The 23267-nt window shown below is 29.5% G+C and overlaps 7 protein-coding genes across 11 annotated transcripts; 5 read left to right on the top strand and 2 right to left on the bottom strand.

The window, feature by feature from the left end:
* Positions 1 to 19: 19 nt before the first annotated feature.
* LOC124497247 (uncharacterized) lies at positions 20 to 6200 on the top strand. Of its 2 annotated transcripts, XR_012832507.1 has the most exons (5): positions 20 to 376; positions 450 to 932; positions 1011 to 3524; positions 3584 to 6018; positions 6088 to 6199. XR_012832507.1 is itself a non-coding variant. In XM_075735547.1 (4 exons), exons 1-4 carry the CDS (start codon positions 78 to 80, stop codon positions 5562 to 5564), a joined length of 5277 nt encoding a protein of 1758 aa, XP_075591662.1. In that variant the 5' UTR covers positions 20 to 77; the 3' UTR covers positions 5565 to 6200. The 2 variants fall into 2 exon arrangements, 1 of the variants encoding a protein (XP_075591662.1); XM_075735547.1 differs by having other exon boundaries at positions 3584 to 6200.
* Positions 5205 to 11779, top strand: LOC124497117 (uncharacterized). Of its 2 annotated transcripts, none has more exons than XM_075735549.1 (6): positions 5205 to 6199; positions 6275 to 6441; positions 6489 to 7533; positions 7602 to 10042; positions 10141 to 10817; positions 10909 to 11779. In XM_075735549.1, exons 3-6 carry the CDS (start codon positions 6587 to 6589, stop codon positions 11515 to 11517), a joined length of 4674 nt encoding a protein of 1557 aa, XP_075591664.1. In that variant the 5' UTR covers positions 5205 to 6199; positions 6275 to 6441; positions 6489 to 6586; the 3' UTR covers positions 11518 to 11779. The 2 variants fall into 2 exon arrangements, with proteins under 2 accessions (XP_075591664.1, XP_075591663.1); XM_075735548.1 differs by having other exon boundaries at positions 5711 to 6199; positions 6502 to 7533.
* A 185-nt stretch (positions 11780 to 11964) lies between these two features.
* On the top strand, positions 11965 to 12613 carry LOC142598204 (chromobox protein homolog 5-like). The gene is made up of 2 exons (XM_075735553.1): positions 11965 to 12327; positions 12397 to 12613. The coding sequence occupies exons 1-2, from the start codon at positions 12228 to 12230 to the stop codon at positions 12609 to 12611; spliced, it is 315 nt and encodes a 104-aa protein (XP_075591668.1). The 5' UTR covers positions 11965 to 12227; the 3' UTR covers positions 12612 to 12613.
* Positions 12614 to 12929: 316 nt separating this feature from the next.
* Positions 12930 to 14041, top strand: LOC142597338 (uncharacterized). 3 transcript variants are annotated; one of them, XM_075728648.1, is made up of 4 exons: positions 12930 to 13007; positions 13088 to 13210; positions 13287 to 13476; positions 13611 to 14041. In XM_075728648.1, exons 3-4 carry the CDS (start codon positions 13311 to 13313, stop codon positions 13955 to 13957), a joined length of 513 nt encoding a protein of 170 aa, XP_075584763.1. In that variant the 5' UTR covers positions 12930 to 13007; positions 13088 to 13210; positions 13287 to 13310; the 3' UTR covers positions 13958 to 14041. The 3 variants fall into 3 exon arrangements, with proteins under 3 accessions (XP_075584763.1, XP_075584765.1, XP_075584764.1); XM_075728650.1 differs by having other exon boundaries at positions 13292 to 13476; XM_075728649.1 differs by lacking the exon at positions 12930 to 13007 and having other exon boundaries at positions 13033 to 13210.
* A 1187-nt stretch (positions 14042 to 15228) lies between these two features.
* On the bottom strand, positions 15229 to 20753 carry LOC124498957 (uncharacterized). Its single transcript, XM_075735564.1, has 9 exons — positions 19653 to 20753; positions 19132 to 19568; positions 18911 to 18978; positions 17495 to 17622; positions 17299 to 17394; positions 17156 to 17238; positions 16948 to 17079; positions 16341 to 16879; positions 15229 to 16270 (listed from the first exon to the last, which is right to left on the bottom strand). The coding sequence occupies exons 1-9, from the start codon at positions 19934 to 19936 to the stop codon at positions 15392 to 15394; spliced, it is 2646 nt and encodes an 881-aa protein (XP_075591679.1). The 5' UTR covers positions 19937 to 20753; the 3' UTR covers positions 15229 to 15391.
* On the top strand, positions 17617 to 19103 carry LOC142598205 (putative serine/threonine-protein kinase fhkD). Its single transcript, XM_075735565.1, is given in 4 exon segments — positions 17617 to 17894; positions 17897 to 18115; positions 18194 to 18424; positions 18551 to 19103. Coding segments are annotated over 4 exon segments (969 nt in total). The 5' UTR covers positions 17617 to 17756; the 3' UTR covers positions 18932 to 19103.
* A 1640-nt stretch (positions 20754 to 22393) lies between the features above and the next one.
* Positions 22394 to 23196, bottom strand: LOC124497212 (mpv17-like protein 2). The gene is made up of 2 exons (XM_047060838.2): positions 22938 to 23196; positions 22394 to 22864 (listed from the first exon to the last, which is right to left on the bottom strand). The coding sequence occupies exons 1-2, from the start codon at positions 23086 to 23088 to the stop codon at positions 22446 to 22448; spliced, it is 570 nt and encodes a 189-aa protein (XP_046916794.2). The 5' UTR covers positions 23089 to 23196; the 3' UTR covers positions 22394 to 22445.
* Between the last annotated feature and the right edge of the window lie 71 nt (positions 23197 to 23267).

A 23267-nucleotide genomic window follows, 5' to 3' on the forward strand; every position in this document is an offset into this window, starting at 1 on the left:
GTTCGAATTTTAGTTTAATTTTGTTTCGTTTTTTTTTTTTACTTACGTCGTATGTTTGTAAATTTAAAATAGCAAAAATGAATGACGAAGTTTCAGAAAAAGCATGTAATGATCATGATTCATCATCATCATCATCATCGTTATTATCAAAACCATTTACAGTGACTATAACAAAATTACGAAATATCATTACATCTGTTGATAGTGATCGTTGTTGTCATCATAATAATAATAATGAAGAAAATAATGTTGATGATGAATTGAAGCAAGCGATAAAATTGATTCATAAAAAATTAACCAGTGATGACAATCATAATAATAAAAGATATATTTATGATATTAATAAACATCATTTTTACAATGATTTTGTCATCAAGTAAGTATAAATTTTTTTTCACTAAAATGAAGAAAATCATTAAAAATTCGAACAATTCAAATAATGTGAATAGATTCGATATTGATTTTTATCTTTGTGATCCGATGGAAAATTTTTTATCAATTTTCATGGATTTTAATCGACAACAATACGATGGTGGTGGTGGTGGTGGTGGTGAAAATCAAGATGATAATTCAAAAATTTTCTTTGAATTTTCATTGAATTCATTGAATCGTCTTTGGCAAGATGTTGTACAATTGCAACAACAACAACAACAACAAATGGAAGTTGGTCGAATGATGGCGGATAAACATTTTGAATGTCGATTAAAATCCATTTCAATTGGATCATTAATAAATGTTAATGCATTTGTTAATCGTTTACAAATGTCAATGGTGACCAACAACACTAATAATAATATTGTAACGTCAACCACGAACAAATTATTGGATGGCCAAAAAATGAATCATCAAACCATTAATTGTCCACAAATGGAAATGGATTTTTATAAAAAAATTCTAATTCTATATTTTCATGTAAACAAAAAGAATATCCTGTAATTATTATATTTTTTTTTTTTTGTATTTAATATTCAATTTTTACCTTACCTTTTTTTTGTTCCTTTCAATAATAGATATCGTTTAGAAATTAGTTTTTCATCAATAAAATTGATCATGATTGAATCGATAATGGATCGATTCTATTTGGAATTGAATGCATCACCATTTTTGTTTTTAACTAGATCATCCACCATGATCAATAATAATAATAATTTGATGAGAAATCAATCACAAACACCAACAACATCGACAATGACGATGACGAAAATTCGATACAATTGGGAACGAATCAGGAATCTTCAAGCTAGTTTCATTAATTATAAAGATGCTCGTAAAATTGACAATTATGATCCAGATCTAATCGGTTATGCTATTTCATATCGTATCCAGTTGTTGAAAGAATCATTAATGACGACCAATATTATAAATGAATTAATTCGTCTGGGTTATATTTGTAAAGATTTGAATCGAAATTTTACATTTTTAATAATCGCTGGTGGTGGTTGTAGTGGTGCTAGTAATGGTATTGTACAGCAGCAGCAGCAGCAGCAAAAACAACAACAACAACAAATCATCAAATCCATTCATATTGATTCAATTAATTCTCGATATTCAATGAATACATTGACCAAAATGATTGATGAACGTTTTGCCAATAAGAATTATGCAATACTTTATGCATGTCGTGTACTATTTTCAAAATCCTATAAAATTATTGATTCATTATTATCGAAAAATGAAACAATGATTATATTCGATACGATAGAAAGATTACTTACCGAAGATGTTGATCCAACAATAATTGAAGAATGTTTATATTCATTGGATGCTAAATATAAGATGAATATGATCATTGATTTGAAATGGGAATTTGAAAAAATTGTTCAATTATGTCAACAAAGATATACGATGATTAGAAAAATTGATCGTGGTGGATGTAAATCACCATCAATGCCATCTAATGATGATCATGTTATGATGAGATCGGCCACAATGACACCAACACGATTAGAATTTAGTAGACCAATGCCATTGTTGCGATCACGTTTTAGTAATATTGCTAATCTTGATTATGCATTACGATTAACATTGGCTGAAGATAATAATCGTAAATTGAATGGAACATTTAGTGATACAAATTTCATTAAAGCATCGATTAAACCACGATTATTGGCTGGTATTCGTGTTGGTGATCGTTTCTATCAATTCCTTGGATCATCATCATCACAGATGCGTGAAAATGGTATCGTTTTCTATGCCTGTGATGATCAACAACGTACAGCTCAATCGATTCGTGCATTGGTTGGAAATCTATCGAATTTTAAACGTAAAGTGGCCAAATATATTGCCCGTTTTGGTCTGGTATTTTCACAGGCAATCGCTTATTATCATTATGGTGAAACGGCTAAAGTGTGTAAAATGGATGATCTAAAAACGGCAAACAATGAATTTTGTTTCTCCGATGGTATCGGTATCATGTCGAATAATATTGCGGCGAAAATAAATCCATTATTACGATTACCACGCGGTTATTTGCCATCAGCATATCAGATACGTCATGGTGGTTGTAAAGGAATGTTAGTATGCTATCCAACGGCTAATCGTGAAGGTAAAGATGTTATTTTATTTCGTGATTCAATGATCAAATATGAATCCGATGATGATTGTTTGGGTATATTGAAATTTTCGGCACCACGTTCTGTATGGTTAAATCGCCCATTGATTAATATATTGGATCAACAATGGGTACCGGCACCGGTTTTCTATGAAATATTCACTGCCAGCACTGGATTTATAATGAAAGCATTATTGTTTGATCGGGATGCATTCCGTCTAGTCAGTGTTTATCGTAATTCAAATCTACCATATCAACGATTATTTCAGGCTGGATTTTCATTTCTTCGTGAACCATTTTTAAGGCGAATACTTAAATATCTTTTATTTTATCGATTAAATGAATTAAAATGTAAAGCACGTATTGCCGTACCTGAATCAAATGGTCGAATGGCATTCGGTGTGATCGATGAAACACATCGATTGAATTGTGGTGAAATATTTTTCCAATATTCCGTATTGGATTTCAATGGTAATCCAATTCCAGGCCGTACAATTATTCTGGAAAATCAAGAAGTTATGGTAACAAAATTTCCTTGTTTATCATTGGGTGATGTGAGAAAATTTCGTGCCGTTAATGTACCATCATTGACACATATCAAAGATTGTCTAGTGTTTCCAGCCAAAGGCCCAAGGCCACATACCGATGAAATGGGCGGTTCTGATTTGGATGGTGATGAATATGCAATATTCTGGCAAACAGAACTTATATTTCCAGGAGGAAATTATCGCCCAATGGATTTTGTGAATCATACACCAGATGAATTGAATCATGATATTAATCTTGATGATATTGTAACATTTTATTGTGATTATTTACTCGAGAACAATATTGGCCAGGTAGCAAATTGTCATTTAATGTATTCAGATTTCCATCCAAAAGGTTTACGTTCAAACGAATGTGATGAATTGGCACGTAAATATAGTATTTCATTGGATTTTCAAAAAAATGGTATCAATTCTCAGCTGCAAAGGTATGTAAAAAACAAACACACTCACCTTAATAAAATGAAAACCAAAATTTTCTCTATAGAAAATATCAACCAGATTCCCGATGGATACGTCCAGATTTTATGGAAAAACGTATACATTGTAAAAGTTATCTTTCAGAAAAAATATTGGGACAATTTTATCGCCATTGTTCATTGATTGAAACAATGATACGTGTATGGGATGATAATCAACAACAATATAAAAATCATAATGAATCACCAGATAAAAGATTAATATTAACAGGATGGAAACAATATGAATCGGAAGCAAATGAAGCATATCTTGAATATCATCATAAATTAATTGAAACAATGGAAATGATGTTGATTGAATCAGAATCAGCATTAATGAGTAATGTTTATGATGATAAAAATGATGTATCACCATATATTTTTGATCAATTATTTCGTTATTTTCAAAACAAATTTGAATCACAATATCAAATGTTGATTAATCGTCACCGGGTGAATGATGAAGATCAAGCTGACCAAATAAGATTATTATTAATTTCAGCATGGTATACTATTTGTTATGAAAATTGTCATAAAATTCAATATCAATATCGTGGAAAATCATTATTGGGATTACCATTTATGGTTCCAAATGAAATGATACGTTTGGCCAATAATGTTGAACATTTAATGTTGATACCGAAATCATCAAAACCACCACCACCACCACCAATGTTGAGAAATCATCTTGAACATTCATCATCAATCATAATGATGAAGAATGTTCAAATATTAATCATCAAATGGATTGAACGAATGAATCGAATAATATTTAATCAAACATCTTCTATGGAAAGACCGTCATTGTCATCACAAATGTTACGATTATATAATAATGAATTAAATTGTTGGGAAGAAAAAATATCCGAAGATATGATCATATCGAATTTGATACGTGAAAAACTTGAAAAAATAATCATTCAACATGATAGTAATAAATTGTACACAGATCAAAAATCACGACATCATCATCATCATCATCATCATCAATGGACAATGTTTACATTGTTTCAAGAATTTATGCTTCATCTTTATGAACAATGTAATCAAATTGAATGGATTGTACATCGTAAACAATTTAAAGAATTATTATTAATACGTTATGGATTATTTTCATTGAATTTCTTTATGGATTCTGGTGATATGATGATAATTGATGATGGTGATGGTAATTTAATAATTCCCAAGAATTCAACTGCAAATGATGATTCAATTCCAAATAGTGGTGACGGTGATGATGATCTGGATGATTCGTGGAAAATGAATGAAATTTTTGATGAATATTTGAATCGATTATTTAGGGGATTAGAAAATCAAACTCATACTGGTGCTACTGCTGACGCTGACGACGACGACGACGACGACGACGATGATGGTGATGATACAAACAATTGTCATCAATTTTGTATATTGGAAAATTCGAATAATAATAATAAGACGACGAAAAATGGTATTCTTCAAGAAATGGATGAAAAATTTTTTCTTAAACTTAAATTTTTAACCGGTGGTATGTTGAAAAATATGAAAATTTATGACCAAAATGATCATTGTTTGTATGCAACCGATTCGTTGGGTATGATGAAAAAACGAACAGCCAAAATGCCAACAATGAACAATAATCATCGTTCAAATGTCAATCGAAATATCGATAATAATCATCTGACGATGACGAATACAAAAACATTTTTTGGTTATAATTTAAAACGATTCAATATTTCATATTTAACCATTGAAATTGTTACACAATCATCAACAAAATTGGATGAATTTCAAACTGCACAAATTATCATTACATTTCTACGATTATTACTTGGTCATCCGAAATTTTTTCCAAATATTTACAATCAATTTGATTTGATTATTGATGATTGTCAACAACCACAACCGCAACAACAACAACAACAACAACAACAACAAACAGCAACAAAACAGCAGCAGCAGCAATCAAAATTTATTCGTCCGAAAATTTTTCGTAATAATCGCAATAAACAACAACAACAACAGCCATAGTTGTTGATGAAGAAATTGAAAATTTTTTTTCAAAAATTTTTTTTGCTGACACTTGTTGATATCGAAAGATGGCGCTTTATCATCATCATCAAAAAAAAAAAAATTTATCAATAATTGAGCGCAACCGTAGTTTGTGTTAACAAATCAGACAGAGTCCGCGTTTTTTTTTATCATCACAATATTTTGGCGGTATTGAAACCAAAAGTGAGAGAAAAAAGAGTATTCAATGAGCCAAAAATAATAGACAATAACTAAAATCTTGATAGTCACAAAGTAATTGATCGACAAGAAAAAAAATCATGTATCTCGGTCGGTGTGTGTTGTTTATGAGAATTTCGAATGTGTAAAAATAACGTTCGAAACGTGAATATTTTGTAAAAAATTGCATCATCATCATTATATCATTTGGTGTTGATTTTTTTCACCTAGAAAAAAAATCTAAAATTCTGTGTGTGTGTGTTGAAACCAATTAGAATACCGATGCGCATTTCTGAATCTTGTTTTCCTTTTTTTTGGTATTCAGAAAATTTTTTGGATCTCTCAAATATACACATGTATTGGATTCATATTTGGGTGTATACAACAATATAGAAGCCGCTGTCACCACCACTTCTCCAATTCCATTCTAAATTTTGGTATTTATAAACCGAACTTTTTTTTTCTTTTTTTGCTCTCATTCTCTAACTTTTTCTGTCTGTTTATTGTTGTAGGAAAAAAAAATAAATGTCAAGAGTCGTCGTAGTATTTTTTTTTTTACTATGTTCATTGTTCATCATTGTCGTCGGTCTTTGTTCAAGTCATCGATGGCAACAAAAATTGAATAAAAACGAAGAATATTCCCGAAGTGACAAGTGAAAGAGAATCCTTTGAAAAGAATGTAAATTTTTGTTTGTTTTTTTTTTTGATTGAATTTTATTCTTATAGAATTTTTTTTCAGATTTTTCCAGTTTTATTTTTTGTTTTTGTAAAAAATTGCTACCATCATCGAATATAATTGAAAATGAAACATTGATCATGATAAAATGATGGAAATGATGAATACATCATCGTCGTCATCATTATCATCATCACAATCAACGACAACAACAACAAATATCATGACCCGAAAACAGGCATCAAAATTGAAACAATCATTGAAAATTTTTTCATCGTTAAATTCAAATAATAGTGATTCATTTGTATGTGAAAACAATGAAATGATTTTTAAGAAAAATTCCACACAACAAGATGACAACAGCCAAAATAATGATGCAGATGATGAATTGAATACAGGAGTATCGAATAATGAAAAAAATTCTTCAAAACAGACGACGATAATAACGAATACATTGAATGTAATCAACAGCAACAATAACAACATTCGACAACAAGAAAATTTTTTTCGAACTACACAGCTGATCTTGCAACCATCAACATCATCATCATCATCATCATCGATGAGATTTTCGGTAACTCCTTTATGTAATGATGATGATGAATCAAATAAAGAAACCGGCTTTGTTAATAATAATAATGATGATGAAGATAATGTTGAACAACAACAACAACAACAAATAAATTGTCGTCGTCGGCGATCTCTTAACTCTTTTTCAGTGGTGGCGTTGTCGTCACCATCTTCGCATACAACAATAACAACAACTTCAACAGCAACAGTAACAGTAACAACTTCGGCTTCATCATCATCATTCTCTCATTCTTTGTCTACCGAATTGTTGACCAACAATGATAACAATAGCTGTGACAATAATGACCAAATGTCAATGACCAGTAAAATTTTAAACAACAACAATGATAATGATGAAAATCATTCAACTCAAATTATGAAAATAAATGGTGATGATGATCATATGGTTGATAGTGATTTAAATAATATTCTGAATAAAACTACTGGCAATCATCAGAATATGAATGAAGAGAATAAAACATTGAAAAATATTGATGATTTAATCACCAGTCCAATATTGAATAAGTAAGTATTTTATATATTGGTAATCTTATGTGTGTTTCATTGTCTGAATGAATTTTCTAATAATCTAGATTATCATCATCACGTTTGAATAATGATGAAATGTTAAAGTCAAAATCTGTACAATCATCTTCATCGAATTTGGCTGGTTTAAATTTCGAAGATGATGAAAATGATGATTATAATTGTGTCGATACTGATGATGATAAGAAATCTGAATCCATTTCAAATGAAAATGAATCTAAAAATTCTTCAATGGATCCTACAGCTAATGTTGAAGTTGTTGATGATGATGATAATAATAATAAAAATGGTTGTACACAAAAATATTCTGTGATAACTTCCGAATTATCATCACCGAAAATAAACAATAATAATAATAATGATCAATTACAATCAAATTCAACATCATCATCATCGTCTTATTGGCTTGGTGGATCGCCACGTGCATTAGCTATGTTGAAAGCTGCCTCACAAAAAGATTCAACAACAACAACGACAACATTAAGTTTATCTGAAGAATCATCATCATCATCGTCGGATAATTCAAATCAAAATCTTGGTTCATTTGGTATACGTATGACGAAAAAAATGCCACCACAACCATTATTGGAACGTTCACATTCATTACAATCATCACCATCTTATAGTCGTGGATCAGCATTATTGAAAGCGTTACAAAATCAATTAAAAACTACATTGAATACAACAAGTCCTACATTAAAATCTGTGGATACTGTTTTTCCATCTTGTAGTAATAGTAATAATAATTCAATAATGGAACAAATAACTCCAACAAAATCAGTATCATCAAAATCAATACTTAAATCACCGAATGGTTCATCTGCAACTAAAAAGAAAAAAATGGTTCTATTCACTGAACCAGTTGTCTCAAATAAATGTTATTTTGATATTTCATCATCAACATTATCATCTTCATCAAATAATAATATGATAAACACAATCAATAAATCGAATGTTTCATCAAAACGTAAAAAATTGGATCTATTACCATTAGTGGTGAATGATAATAACGATAAAGATGGTGATAACAAAACAATATCTAAAATGGAAAAATCAGAAGAATCAATTTGTAAAAAACTTCGAACCGATTGTGATGAAAATAAAGTGGATGATCATTTCCATATAAGATCACGTAAAATTAACAATCCTACGAAACAAAATCAATCCAGTCCACAACAACAAACCAAAGATTCGGATGTTGTTATTATTGATGATGATGAAACCTCTAGCACCGTAATTGAAGAAGATTCATCCAATTCATCAACATCGAATGAATCGATTGAATTAGTATACTCATACATGAAAGATACTAATTCGATGGCAAAAGAATCCAACAATGAAATATTAATCAATGATGATCATGGTGAACATTCAGCAACAAATATTGATGAATCGAATAAGAATGATGGCTGGATACAATATGTTAATTCACCAACGACAAATTCAATCATGGATGATGATGGTAAAATTTCATCATTAAAATCAAATGTTTTAATTGAAGATGTATCCAATGAACCATCGAATAATAGTTCAGATGTAGAAGTTGTACCATTAATTATTGCACCAGAAATTTCTAATAACGAAAAATCATCATCATCATTAACACAGATTCAAACCGAATTGATTGAATTGGCAGAGATTTCTATCGATGATGATAATGATGATCAAGATGATGGTAAAGTTTCAATTTCAACATTGGTCAAACCTGAACAATTAAAATCCAATGTTGAATCGATTCCAATTGACGATGATAATAATCAACAACAAAAATATGATCAAATAATTGAAACAATATCATTAGATGATGATAATATGGACAATTCAAAACAAGAATCTTCAAACTCAACAACGACAACAGTGTTGGATACCGATGAAAAGTCTTTCATTCAACAACAACAACAATCCAAACCGGTAGAATCTAATTCTGGACAGTTAGAAGAGAAAATGGATGAAGAAATTGTTATCATTTCAGATTCGCCATTGGAAAAATCCGACAATGTTTCAGTTGCCGAGAAAACAGCATCACCCGATAAACAACAACAACAACCATCAGATGAATCATTATCGAATATGATAGTGGATGAATCTTCACAAGAATCTTCGACAACTTCAAAACAATATGAACCAATTGATTATTCCATTTCATCATCACCATCGAAAAAATCATCGATAACTTTTCTATCAAGATCGATGGCAATGTTACGTGCTGTTTCAAATTCCTTCCAAACAATAGGAACATCTCCTTCATCAATGGATAAAAGAGAGTCACCAAAAACTGCTTCTAGTGGTGGTGGCGGTGGTACACAACGTGCATCAGTAATGTTAAGTGCAGCTAAAGAGAATTTTACGAAATCATTAGGATCTAAAAATGTAATGGAAATATCACCAACTAAAGCCGATAATAATAATGATTCATCAAATGATGATAATAATGTTGATAATTTGGTTGTTCAGCCGAAAAAATCTATATTACGTACACCAAGTAATGGTAAGTTTATCATTGTTCAATATCATTAGAAAAATGTTTGATTTTGATTATTGATGGTTGTCTGGGAAATTTTTCTTTTTTTTCTATTGATCAAATAGACAATTCAACTTTGTCAACCAAAAAGAAACGTGTAATATTTTCCGAACCAGTTGTAAGCGATGAATTAGTATTTGATTGTTCATCACCTTTTCTTTTATCATTGGTTTCAAATGCTGGAAAACAACCACCAACGATTAGTGGTGTTAAACGATCTAGATCTAATCTGACATCATTTTCAATTGGATCCATTATTGATGATAATCAACCATCACCATCGATTATAACGACGGCATATCAGGAAGTAGATATGGATAAAACATCTAACAATGATTTGAACAATGATATTGAAAACGTTGATACGGCATCCAATGAACAAAATATCAATGAAGATAATGGTAGTAACAGCAGCAAGAGTAACAGTGGAAATTCGAAACGACGAAAACTACAACATCAAAAAGCAACATTAGAAGATAATGATGATGGTAGTGAATATTCATTGCGACAACAATCACATGATGATTATTTTCAAACAATGTTCAATTCTTCATCAAATTCAGCACTTAAAAATGGTAGCCATCCATGTTCAACAAGTGAATCGAATTTCGATTCAAAACCTGATTGGATCACACATGGTTATGATGATTATGATGATGATGATGACAATGATTATGATGATTTCTATTTTTCAGCATCTAAATGTATAACAGAATACCAAGATCAACGACAAAGTTTTGAGGTAGTTATTATTTTGACATTTAATCAATGGGAATTATGATTTAGCCTTAATATATTGTTTTTTAACCTTTACTGTTTTTTTTGTTCTAAAGGATAAAGATTCCAATTCTTCCAATAGTAATGATAGTAATGAGAAGATTTCTTCAACAACAAAAACAACGATAACATTATCCGGGGATAATGATGATTCGGAAAAATTGACTCCCACAACAGCAACAGCAACGACATCAATATCGCCGAATGAATCAAATTCAGATGCTAATAGTAATGAAATAATTGATTCAAATGAATTGGTTTTACTTGAAGCATGTACACAGAATGAATTTCAACCAATACATCAACAAACAACAAGTTCGCAAGATGATCTTGAAGATATGAGAAAATATATTGATAATTTATCGAATATATCACCAATTAAAAATACCAGCAATGAATCATCAAATAACGATGTAATAATGATTGCGGATAACTGTTGTCAAGATGATGTAAATGTGATGATTGATAAAAATGAATCAAAAATCAATAATCAAGAGAATGACGATGACGATGAGGATGATGAAATGGTCAACATAAAAATACCATTGAAATTGGCAAGAAAATTTTCCAATTATCTTATCACCTATATCAAGATGCATGATGATGAAAAGAAAAAGACTAAATTATCATCTGATGATCAATCAAAACCACAACAACAACAATGATGATGATGATTATAAAAAAAAATCAAATGTGCCTATATAGGAAACAGACATAACTTTTTTTCAATATATAACAGATTTTATATACAACAACAACAAGTGTATCAACCATTTTAGTAATTACCAATTGTTTAATCATTTTTTTTCGTTTCGTTTCTTAATAATTTTTCATCATACAAATTTCTTTTGTCATTTATAAATTTCGATAATAAAAACACAAACACACACACACATACAGAGCTTATTGTCAGAAGCTATAGCGAAATTGAAAAATTTGCATGAATAAAAAAAGGGGAAAGTTTCTCATAGTTCGAAAAAAAAAATTTTTTTTTTTGATTTGAATCAAAATTTTTTTTTTGTTTGAAAGTAAAAAAAACGTGCGAAAATTGTCTATGGGATATCGTTTTTTTTTTTTTTTTGGTTCCTGGGTAAAAAAAAGGTTTAGTTCGAATTTCGTACAAATTCGATTAAAAATTCGATTTCCAATGCTAGAGGGTTGTATCTTTCGTTTTTTTTTCTCTCTCTCTCTCCCTTCAATTGAATGTGGAATAAAAGATTCGTTATACGTTTGGCTCCTCCCAACACACAAACAAATCATCATAGTGGTTTCTGCAGTTATTATTTGTTGTAAAGAAAAAAAATGATCATTCTTTAATTTTCAATCATTGGAAATTTTTTTTTTTCATTAAATTAATTTTGGAACAAAAAAAAATATGGCAAATCATCATCGTGGTCGAAGTCGTGGCCGTTGTTCTCGTGGCCGTGGTTCCATTGTATTGATGGATAATAAACAATCGACGAATGATGATGATCGTAATTGATTCTCTAATTTGAATGATTTATTAAACTAATTTTTTATATTAATATCCCTTATGATTTTAGATTATGAAATTGAAAAAATTGCTGATTATCGTATTATTAATGGCCAACAGGTTGTATTCCAGGTGAAATGGGTTGGCTACCCAGGCATGACCTGGGAGCCATTCCATAATCTGGATAATTGTTGGCCAATTTTAGCCGATTTCTTTTTTTCTTTATATCAAAAATCAAAAATCGATTATTATTGTTTGATGAAATTAATAAATTTTAAAAAATGAAATTTTTATTGATTATGGGTGTGTGTGTGTGTGTGAGTGTGGGTGTTTTAACACTTTGATGACCATTAAGGGTTTTGGGTTCGCAAACCAGAAAAAAACGCGAAACCAGCCCTCTTTTCGTGGATGAATATATGCTACCTTCATATCGAAAACATACACACGGAGGTGTGTGTGTGTGTGTGTGTGCGTGCGTGTCTGTCTCTCATATTTCGTCGTCTTTGTTGTGTTCACACTACTTATCATTTTGGCTGTGTGAAAATAGTGCTGGTGAATAGAGTCGATAGTTTTGAACCCTGAAATTTCGAATAATAATTGTGCACTTGATTTAACCAAAAAAAAAAAAAAAACGAAAAAAAATTTTCCGTAAAAAGGAAATGAAATTTTTTTTCTTCTTCGGTAAGAAAAAAACCTAACACTTTTTTTTGCATCCATACAAAAAAAACCCGCCTCAATTCGTTTTTCTTGACTTTTTTTAGTGGTTCTGGTGGCATGATGCAATTGTTGAACGATGTTATTTACACAATTTTCAATACTACTACAACAACAACATTATCTTGTGGCATAATCGAATTTTTTTTTCGAATTTTGTATCCATCATGGTTTGTGTATATATATTAAATATAAATTAACATGTAAAACTGATCGGATTCAATCATTTTATTTGATTGTTTGTAGAGCAGTACTCTTTGATTTTGATCAATGGAACGAACAATGGAATCAATGAAAACATTGAAAAAATCAACAATTTCTGTATCGCAAAATTGTCGACAACCACAACAACAACAACAACAACGACGACGACGTGGACGTGGACGTCGTCATCATTTTACAATGAGAAAATCATCAAAATTCTATGATGAAAATCGTAAGTATAAAATTAATAAATCGGAAAAAATTAATCATCTTTTTCTTTTTTTTTTCTTAATTTTTTATATTCATACATGTCCTTGTTATTGTTATTCACAACACTGGCGAAAAATACCATTCACAAATGAATAGGATATGAAGTTTCCAGAATCATTAAACATCGACAAAATTTTACCGGAAAGATTGAATTTTTAATCGAATGGACTGGTTATCATACTAAAACATGGGAACCATTTGAAAATCTTGATCGATGTAAACAATTGTTGAGAGAATATCTGGATTATTTTCGATTGAATAACCAATTAGATGATGAAAGTTTTTCACAATTTGTATATCGTATTTTGGGCAGACAGACAAAATATTTAAATTTTTTTCTCCATTTCTCAACAACAACAAGATCAAAAATACAAACACCAACACCAACAAAAAAACATTATTTGGTTGATGATTTTAAAAAATCAAATTTTCAAAAATTTTAATGAAAAATGAACCCTTTTCACATTCAATGTTTCAAAATTTGAGATTTTAAATTTCAAAATAAAATAAAAAAATTGATTACATGACCTAAATTCAAATTTCATTTTGCATTCAAACACTTGTTGTTTTCATTTGAATGAAGCTCATCTTACACATTCACGTAATGCGCATATTCCATGATTGTTGGTTTTTTTATAGGACCTGGTTGCAACACCACCACCCGATTATTAAACTTGTTTGCACAACATTCGAATCCATTTAATAGTTCAACAGGTTCGATTTTTGATTCTGTTTTGTTTGAAAATGTTCCTAGATTCCAGAAATAAAAAAAATGATGTAATCATCTACTGTATGGATCATTACAATCGAAAGAAATTGAAAACAAAAAAATCCATCATCATCATCATCATTTTCAATGTCATTTTTATTTAATTGGTTTTGTTATGACCAGAAAAAAACTTGGATATTCAGTTTTAGACCACCACCATTAACCATAATAATAATAATCATGGTTTTTTTATGGCTATAAATTGATTTTTTTTTTTTTCTTTTTTCTTTTTTTTTTTTTGTCTTTTAAAAAACTTCACGCCAAATTACAAATGTTATATTATGTTTTATTAATAACCAAAACGTTAATTATGATGATGATGATGATGATATCAATCACAAATGACAGCCATTAACGAAATTGAGGAAAAAAACAAACAAATAACGATTATGGACATCCATATGGGCATGATGATCATTTTTACCAAAAACCCATTTGGTTTATCTCGAAACACGAAAACAGAAAAAAAAACTTGAATCGAGGGTTTTATTTTTCCAGTTTTTTGGTTTGTTTTTTTTTCACTGTCGTTTAAAAATGATGACGAAAATCAATGGATGAAAAAAAATGGCTTGGTTGACCTGAAATTCATGCGCCGTTCAAATAAATTCATTTTCATAATACCTTGATGATTTATGATGAAATGAATGGTTGGATGTCCATCATTTCATTGCATAATAATGTTTTTTTTTTGGGTAAGTGAAATTTCTTCTCTGGACTGTTTCTGATTTTTTCATTCATTACATATGATGATGACCTTAAACGACGACAACGAATATAATTATTTCACGACCTCTGTGTGATTATTATCATGAACATTATTATATGATGAATAATATAATAACAAAATTCAAGACAATTGTCGTTTTCGAACACAATTTCCATGGAATCCATTTGGCCGACATTGCCTGATGATTCACATTCAACAACAACAACAACAACATAATATTTTCATTTGAATTTCAAAATGTTTTGTTTATTTTTATTATTCATTTTCATCATCTAAACACACAAACACACATGCATACACATTAGATTCCATAATTTCAACAATCTAATTGTGATAATTAGGCTAGATTTTTACAAATTTTTCATTTCATTTCTTCGTCATTCAAATATTATAAAAGCTCCAATAAAAGGCATTGAAAATCATATAGGAAACAGGAAATATAATACGTGAATAGCGATCAATTTTATTTACATCTCGTACTTTTTTCGGGCCATTCATCATTGATGTTGATGATGAGCAATGTTGTTGTTGTTGTTGTTGTATTTGTTGATGTTGTTGTTGTTGTTGCATTGATGATTGTTTATTGGCCATTCCAAATCGATGTGATTGTTGTTGTTGTTTTGAATATCGATAACGTAATGATGTACAGCCATTGTTATTTCGTATATAATGACCATAATTATTATAATCCTGCTGTTGTTGTTCTGGTATCGATGACGATTTATTCATTGAATCCGTATTTATCATTCCATAATCATCACCATCATTTGGATTTATTATTTGTGACTGTTGTTGTTGTTGTTGTTGCGGTTGTTGATCATCAACATCAACATTATAAGAATATGATAATGGTGGTGGTGGTGGTGGTGATGATGATATGAATCCATAATCACCTAATGGTGATATTTGATACGATGATTGTTGTTGTTGTGGTGGTTGTTGTTCAATATTATGTTGCTGATAAAATAATGGTAAATTATCTGAAAAAATTTTTGATTTTGAAAATCCTAATATCGAATTATTAATATTTTGCCATTCTTGATTCGATGATTGTAAATTCAATGGATCAAAAATGATTGATGATGAATGTTGTTGTTGTTGTTGTTGTTGAGCATTTTGTTGTATTCGTTGTCTTCTGTTCACTAATAATGATGATGATTGAATATTCCGTAATGAAGCTATTGGTGATATGGCAACATCTTTATATACAGGTTTTTCTTTTGTTTGTTGTTGTTGTTGTTGTATAGGCATTATTTGAGACTATTCGGATTGGAAAAAATATGGAATATGAATGATTTTCATGAAACACTATCAACTAAATCACACTTACCTGTATAGAATAAGGTTGTACAAGAATTTTATGATTAGTAGTTGTTTCAGTAGCCATTTGACGTGGCACTAGTGTTGTTGTATCTTGTTTGATAAAAATTCGTGAATTTTTTCTCAATGCTGAACGACGATCCAATGATGACGGTGTTATTGAACATGATGATGATCCAATATGATGATGTTGATGTTGTGGATTTGGTTTCATTTTTTTCTTGGCACGTGCACCCCAATACGTATAATTAACGGCAGCATATTCCAACAAGGCAGCAAATACAAATACAAAACACATTACCAGATAAATATCTATAGCTTTTACATAAGAAATTCTTGGTAATGAACTACGAACACCAGTACTAATAGTTGTCATTGTTAATACGGTAGTAATACCCAATGCAACACGTGCTGATGTTGCCTCATGATTGATCCAGAATGAAACCCATGAAAGCATTACAATCAATATTGATGGTAAATATGTTTGAAAAATAAAATAACCAATATTACGTTTCAATGAAAATAATAATGATAAACGTTGATAAGTTCCTAAGTGGACAAACAAAAAAAAAAAATATTAAAACCAAAGGGAAAACATTTATCAACCACACAAATACCAGTGGCTAACGATTCTTTACGATCCGTTGTTTCATAACCAACAATTGTAAATTGATGAAGTTTAGCATCTTCAACACCATTTACCGGTGTATCTGTCCAATACATGACTACATCGGACACGGTATATCCATCTATCATATAAAATAAAATACATTAATTATCGCTCTCTCTCTCTCTCTCACTCTTTGTATTAATTAAAATACATACAGCTTTCAATTTCAACTGTACAATTTTGTGAATCCAATGGATAATAATGTAGATCCATCATACAGGCTAATGTGGTTGTAAATCTATAATTAAAACATTAATGTTATGTCGAGAATTATCATCATTTTTAAAAAAAAACTAACCTCATTCCATAAGAAACTGAACCATCGGATTTTAATCGTACCATTTTATTTTTTTCCGTAACTTCATGTAAAAATGAATTTTTATCATTTGCAAAACTTTTGTTTTTTTTTATTGTTGTTGTTGAAATAAAAAAAACAAGAATTTTTTTTTGTTGTCAAAAACAAAAATATAAAAAATTCAACTATTTTAACTTACAATGTATCGGGCACCCAAATACGTTCACTAAAATCACCGGACAATGTTAGCTCAACATTATCATTAGGTCCAAATACAAGACGTTCGTCGCGCCAATATTGATGTAAATATAATGTTAACGTATAATCCTGCGTGTTTCAATGATTTTTTTTTTTGAGAGAAAAAAGAAATTAGAATTCTGAAGAAAAATAATTCAATTTAGTGGCTTTATAAATTCATTGAATCAATTAATCATATTCAGCGACAAATCATTCAATTCATTATGGAACAAAAATGTTCGATTCTTAGTGGTTGTGAATCAATATGTCCACGAAAATTGTTACAAATGAAACGAAAAAATCTTAAATGTCTTATTCATTCTGGACGAATGGAACAAGTTTTATTTGATTCAGAAATTGAAATTCCAATGAATCCAGCTACAATATCATTATCGATAAACGTGTTGAATTCAAACGTAGCCTTTATCATGGCCATTATTCGGATGTATATCTGATTCAAAGTAAAATTCAATTCAATAGAAAATTATTACGAAAAAATTTTGTTGCCAAAATTGTCAATGTTGATTGGTGTCCAAAATATTCAAATTATGAGAATGAAATACAAATTTGTAATTTTATCAAGGTTTTTATCATTTTTTTTTCCTAAATAATTTCATCGTTTATAAACAAAAAAAAAAATTTGTTTTTTTTTTCTTCCAAGGATAATCCACATCCAAATATAATCGAAATAGTCAATGTTTTACAATTTGAACGATTCACAGCTATATTAATGCCATATGGTGGTCAACAAAATTTATTGGAATTTCTTAAATGCCGTAGTAATAGTACTGATGATTGTCGAATTTCATTATCGGTGGCTAAATCCGTATTTTTTAAACAATTAACGGCTGCACTTGGTTATTTACACACAAATCATATTGTACATCGTGATATAAAGCCAGAAAATATACTAATCGAACGTCGTCATCATCATCGACATTCGGATGAAATTTATTGCCGATTAATTGATTTTGGTTTTGCCAAATTAATCCAACAACCGGTCATTGATTTATGGAACATTAATAATAATAATAATGAACAAGCCCTGTGTTCAAGTCATAAAGGTGTATTGGAATATATGGCACCTGAATTACTAGCTAATTGTCTATATTATGATGCATATAAAACCGATATCTATTCATTGGGTGTTATATTCTATCTACTTATCTATGGTCATTGTCCATTTGAACTTGATGATAATTTAAAATCGACACAATCTTTTGAACAAAATCTTCATTATTTTCGTCAAATGAAACAACAACCTATTCAATTATCATCATTAGAAAATAATGATCAAGATTTACAAGATTTACTCAAACAAATGTTGAATATAGATCCAAAACAACGGCCATCAATTGGAGAGATTATTTCCACTTACCATGTTTACTTCGGAAATTGAATCAAACGATGCTATTGTTAGATCCATTCCAATATATAATGGATCGCCTGAAGATAGAAGAAAAAATGTTTGAATGTAAGAAAGAAAATTAATTAATGAATGATTTTTGTTTTCGAATTAATGTAAATATATATAGTAGTAGTACTAATTCTATTTTAATTAAAATTTTCATCTATTCAATCGTATACGATCCGACTTACCACCAAAATTCGGTCTTAAACGTATATCATAACCTTTAAGTATTTCTTGTAAAATTTCTGTAACATTATCAGTATATTTTCCATCAAGCAATGTCATCATTGGTGGTGGTGATTGATAATGGCCATTTTTATATTTATGATGATCATATTTACGTTGATTCATTTTTTTTGTTGTCATTGTAATTGTTGATTTTAATGCCGATGTTTCAATATTATTCATGTTCATATCACCACTATGATTAAATATGGCTAATTGTTGTTTGTTACGATTTGGTTGATAATGATGAAATGCTTCTGCATGAATATCATCATCATCATCATTATTATTATTATTATCGCCAATTATTGTCGAATTCATTATCGTTTGACCAATGGTCAAAGAAGATAATTCGGATATCGTTGCTGTTGATTCATTCAAGAATTTTATTTGCTGTGCACTGGTAAGAAATTGTAAATTTTCAAAAAATTAAAAATTTTTCATTTTCTCATTTCTATTTTTGTCATAGGAAATAATCACTTACCAAACATGATTTGGTATAAATAAAAACAATGGATATGATAATGATGAAATGATTATAAACGAAATAATAGTAGTAAAAACTATCACATTTAAAAGCCATTTTATCATGGCTATGATATTATCAAACAATGGTGGTAACGATGACTTTGGTAATGTTTGACCAAAATTTCGTTTTGGCCATTGTCTACATTTTATTCGAACATCATTATCATCATCACCATCATTAGCATCACCATTATGATTATTCGAATGATTATTTGAAACATTCGAAATCGAATCCACCATTTTTGTGTTGTTTTAATAATCATAATATAATAACAACAACACCATGATGAAAGAAAAAAAAATTTGAAACGAAGAAATTCAATTCAAAATCACATTGAATTTAATTGTAAAAAAAACCGATCGATCGATCGATCATCGAAAAAACAACAACAAACAAGTAAGTCTTTAGAAATCACTTGATCAAAAAAAAAAAAATTTTTTTTTTATTAATCGAATTGATGTTTCTTTAGAATACAGTTGTGGTTTAGACAAATTCTCGATTCATATAATGGGAAAAGTAGAAGAAGAATTTCTTTTTTTGAAAATAAAGATCCAGAGAAAAAAAAGTTCACCACCATCACATCAATCACTTGAATGTCTGTCTGTGTGTGTGTGTGTGTGTGTTTGTCTAAACTTTTTTTCTTTTTCCATTCACATCTGTATTAGTCATCATGGATTTTGTTTCTCTATTTCTGTCGTTTCAAACGATATGATGATGATGATGATGGCCCCAGAAAAAAAATATAACCGTTTTTTATGGTCGTGTGGTGGTGGCGATGATGCAGTTTGATCATGTGTATATGTTTTCACCATACTATAACTCTATCATCATCATCATCATCAGATATAATATTCAATGTGAAATGTGAAAACGAAAAAGCAGAAAAAAAATTATTTCGCTTGAATAGATGCCATTTGCTGCAATGATGATGATGATGATGATGATGACGACCGTTAAAGATGATGATGATGATGACGATGTTCAATCTTCGTTATATCTACTGTTCTTCTTCTTCTTCTTCTTCTTTTTTCGCGAATATTCCACTTCAAAATGAAATGAATCTTGACTCAAAATGATAATATGTGTGTGTGTTTGAATGTGAATGTGAATGTGTTCATGTTCCATTCACATCCATCCGTGTGTGTGTGTGTGTGTGTGTGTGCATTATATATTCTACACAACGATAATATGATGATATACTGCTAGAATCATCGTCATGAAACAAGAAAAAAAAATTCTATGCCATACTCTCACGATTCTCTGGGTTCCATATTTCTTTTCCTTTTTTTTGGCTACTGAGACACACACACACACACACACATACATATACAATGATGCTCTAGATTCGTTTTTTTTTTCTTTTCTTTTTTTTCTCTCCATCTCTCTTTAGTTTTGGTTTTGTTCCAAATTATTTTTTTCATTCCCTCCTTTCATTTTCATTTTTTGTCCCCAATTCCATTACATACATATTTAAACAGAATAATATCATCATCATCATCATCATCATCATCATTAGATTCTTTACTTTTTATACATTAGAATATTGCAATTTAGAGAAAAAAAAAAGAATTTTTCATTTGAATTTTTTTTTTCTGTTTCCATTTCCATGGAATTCTATTCGATCGATGAATTTTTTTTTTTTTTTGATTGATTTTTACGTAGACAAAAAAAAAATCAATCAAAGAAAGTATATACATTATATACATTATAATTATAGAATGATGATTAATGATGATCATTTTATATTACCAACAACACAATAATGTATCGAAGACAAAAAAAAAATTTTTCCAATCATTCAGTAGTAGTTGTATTTGATGTATAGTGGATATTCCTGACATCTATTTACTTTGTTGTTGCCACTGTTGTTTATTTGTTCGATGATGATGATGATGATGATGATTTCATTCATTTTGACACATTCCAAATGTATACTCGATCGTTTTCAATGAGAATTTTTTTCGCAAGTTTTTCCTAACGATAATGGTGATTTCCATTTTTTTTTTTTTTTTTTGAAAATTTTCAAATTTTCTAAATTCATTTAAAGTATCCGGTTTTTTTTTCTCTCTTTCTCAATCGAATTTTAATTTGTGTCGAACTGGAAACCAATTTCAGTTTGTTTTGTTTAGTTTCTTCTTCTTGTTGTTGTTCTATTGTCATTCAATTCATTCTAAGAGCTATATATATCTCACACGCTCACTTTATCATTTTTTTTCTTGTCAAACGAGAAAAAAATGATACCGGCTGTCGTTATCATTCTTTGGTTCTGGCTGGTTTTTTTCTTTTTCTTCTTCTTTTCTAATCATTTTCTCTTCGCCATCCATTTTTCTCTCTCTCATTCTCGGATTCTGTCACTATTAAAAAAAAAATTGATTATGTGATGGACAAGTTAATAGAATGGATGGTGAGTACTACTGGTGGTAATAGACAACTGACAAAAAAAAAAATTTCATTCCTACAAATGAAATGAATTCTTCATATATATAATATAGTTCCCTGATTAAAGAGCCAAAAAAGAAAAAATTCAATCAATAACATGATCATGTCATATTCCAGTAGTAGTAGTAGTAGTGTGGATGATAATTTTTTTTATGAATGAATTAAAGTGAATGTTTTTGCAGAATAAAATGACATTTTTTTTTATCTTTTGACATTGTTATTTGTATGATTATGATCGATTGTTTTTATCTAAAACGAAACGGAAACGGATGGCTGCTAATTTTATTTATTAATTTTTTTTCTTCTTTTTTAATTATTATTCATCTCTATGTTTTTTTTGGGGATTGTTGGTTGTTGATTATTACGATGTAAAACATAGACCAGAATTGAATCATAAACTAATGATAACATTGATACATAAAGTACACGATATTTAGTTGGTAGATAATAGAAATTAAAAAATTGTAACGGTATATAAAAACACCAATCGGCCATTAATAGATATTTAAAATTTTCTTTAGCATCATTTATGATTTGTTCCATAGATTTATGTGCAAGTTTTCCAACAACAATAAATAATGATGCTGCAAATGGTGGTCCAATAATAGCTTCAGATAGTAATTTTTTTATTATCATTTTCCGATTTGTACCGGGAAAAATACGATCCAAAAATCCATACCAAAAATGACTTATAGATCCCATATAAATGCCGGCAATACATGAATTCACTTGAAAAAAAATGAATTGGACAGTTTTAATTTAAATAAAAAAAATTTCAATTCAACAATCTCGAATACTAACCATTTCGATTTGTATCAATTTTCGAACGTTTATCAATAAATTTCTGTACCATTAAATCACCTGTACCGAAAAATAGCACGCCGGTTGCTGTATTGGTCCAGAAAAGATATTTTGGTGAATAAAGAACACGGGATATGTTTCGTAATAACATTTTTTTTTTAGGTTTTTTGTGAATTTTTTTTCACATTTTAAATTATAGAAATCACATGCAATATTTTTGCAATAATTTTTTTCTTCACTATTTGAACACATGTGTGGGCCAAACACGAGGTGAATTTTTAAAAATGACCAAAATTAGTTTAAATAGTTGCTTTAACCATGGTTAATTTT

Source organism: Dermatophagoides farinae, chromosome 2, assembly GCF_024713945.1.
Source record: "Dermatophagoides farinae isolate YC_2012a chromosome 2, ASM2471394v1, whole genome shotgun sequence".
Lineage (NCBI taxonomy): Eukaryota > Metazoa > Arthropoda > Arachnida > Sarcoptiformes > Pyroglyphidae > Dermatophagoides > Dermatophagoides farinae.

Excerpts from the sequence above, each read along its gene's own strand:
- LOC124498957 (XM_075735564.1), bottom strand. The coding sequence starts at position 19,936 with ATGGTGGATTCGATTTCGAATGTTTCAAATAATCATTCGAATAATCAT. Across the intron at positions 19,569-19,652 it reads TTTATACCAAATCATGTTTG|TGCACAGCAAATAAAATTCT; the intron begins GTAAGTGATTAT and ends ATTTCTTACCAG. Across the intron at positions 16,880-16,947 it reads TAAAGAATCGTTAGCCACTG|GAACTTATCAACGTTTATCA; the intron begins GTATTTGTGTGG and ends TTGTCCACTTAG.
- LOC142597338 (XM_075728648.1), top strand. The coding sequence starts at position 13,311 with ATGGAACGAACAATGGAATCAATGAAAACATTGAAAAAATCAACAATT. Across the intron at positions 13,477-13,610 it reads AAAATTCTATGATGAAAATC|GATATGAAGTTTCCAGAATC; the intron begins GTAAGTATAAAA and ends ACAAATGAATAG.
- LOC124497247 (XM_075735547.1), top strand. The coding sequence starts at position 78 with ATGAATGACGAAGTTTCAGAAAAAGCATGTAATGATCATGATTCATCA. Across the intron at positions 377-449 it reads TACAATGATTTTGTCATCAA|ATTCGATATTGATTTTTATC; the intron begins GTAAGTATAAAT and ends TAATGTGAATAG. Across the intron at positions 3,525-3,583 it reads ATCAATTCTCAGCTGCAAAG|AAAATATCAACCAGATTCCC; the intron begins GTATGTAAAAAA and ends TTTTCTCTATAG.
- LOC124497212 (XM_047060838.2), bottom strand. The coding sequence starts at position 23,088 with ATGTTATTACGAAACATATCCCGTGTTCTTTATTCACCAAAATATCTT. Across the intron at positions 22,865-22,937 it reads AATTGATACAAATCGAAATG|TGAATTCATGTATTGCCGGC; the intron begins GTTAGTATTCGA and ends TTTTTTTTCAAG.
- LOC124497117 (XM_075735549.1), top strand. The coding sequence starts at position 6,587 with ATGATGGAAATGATGAATACATCATCGTCGTCATCATTATCATCATCA. Across the intron at positions 7,534-7,601 it reads ACCAGTCCAATATTGAATAA|ATTATCATCATCACGTTTGA; the intron begins GTAAGTATTTTA and ends CTAATAATCTAG. Across the intron at positions 10,818-10,908 it reads ATCAACGACAAAGTTTTGAG|GATAAAGATTCCAATTCTTC; the intron begins GTAGTTATTATT and ends TTTGTTCTAAAG.
- LOC142598204 (XM_075735553.1), top strand. The coding sequence starts at position 12,228 with ATGGCAAATCATCATCGTGGTCGAAGTCGTGGCCGTTGTTCTCGTGGC. Across the intron at positions 12,328-12,396 it reads ATCGACGAATGATGATGATC|ATTATGAAATTGAAAAAATT; the intron begins GTAATTGATTCT and ends TTATGATTTTAG.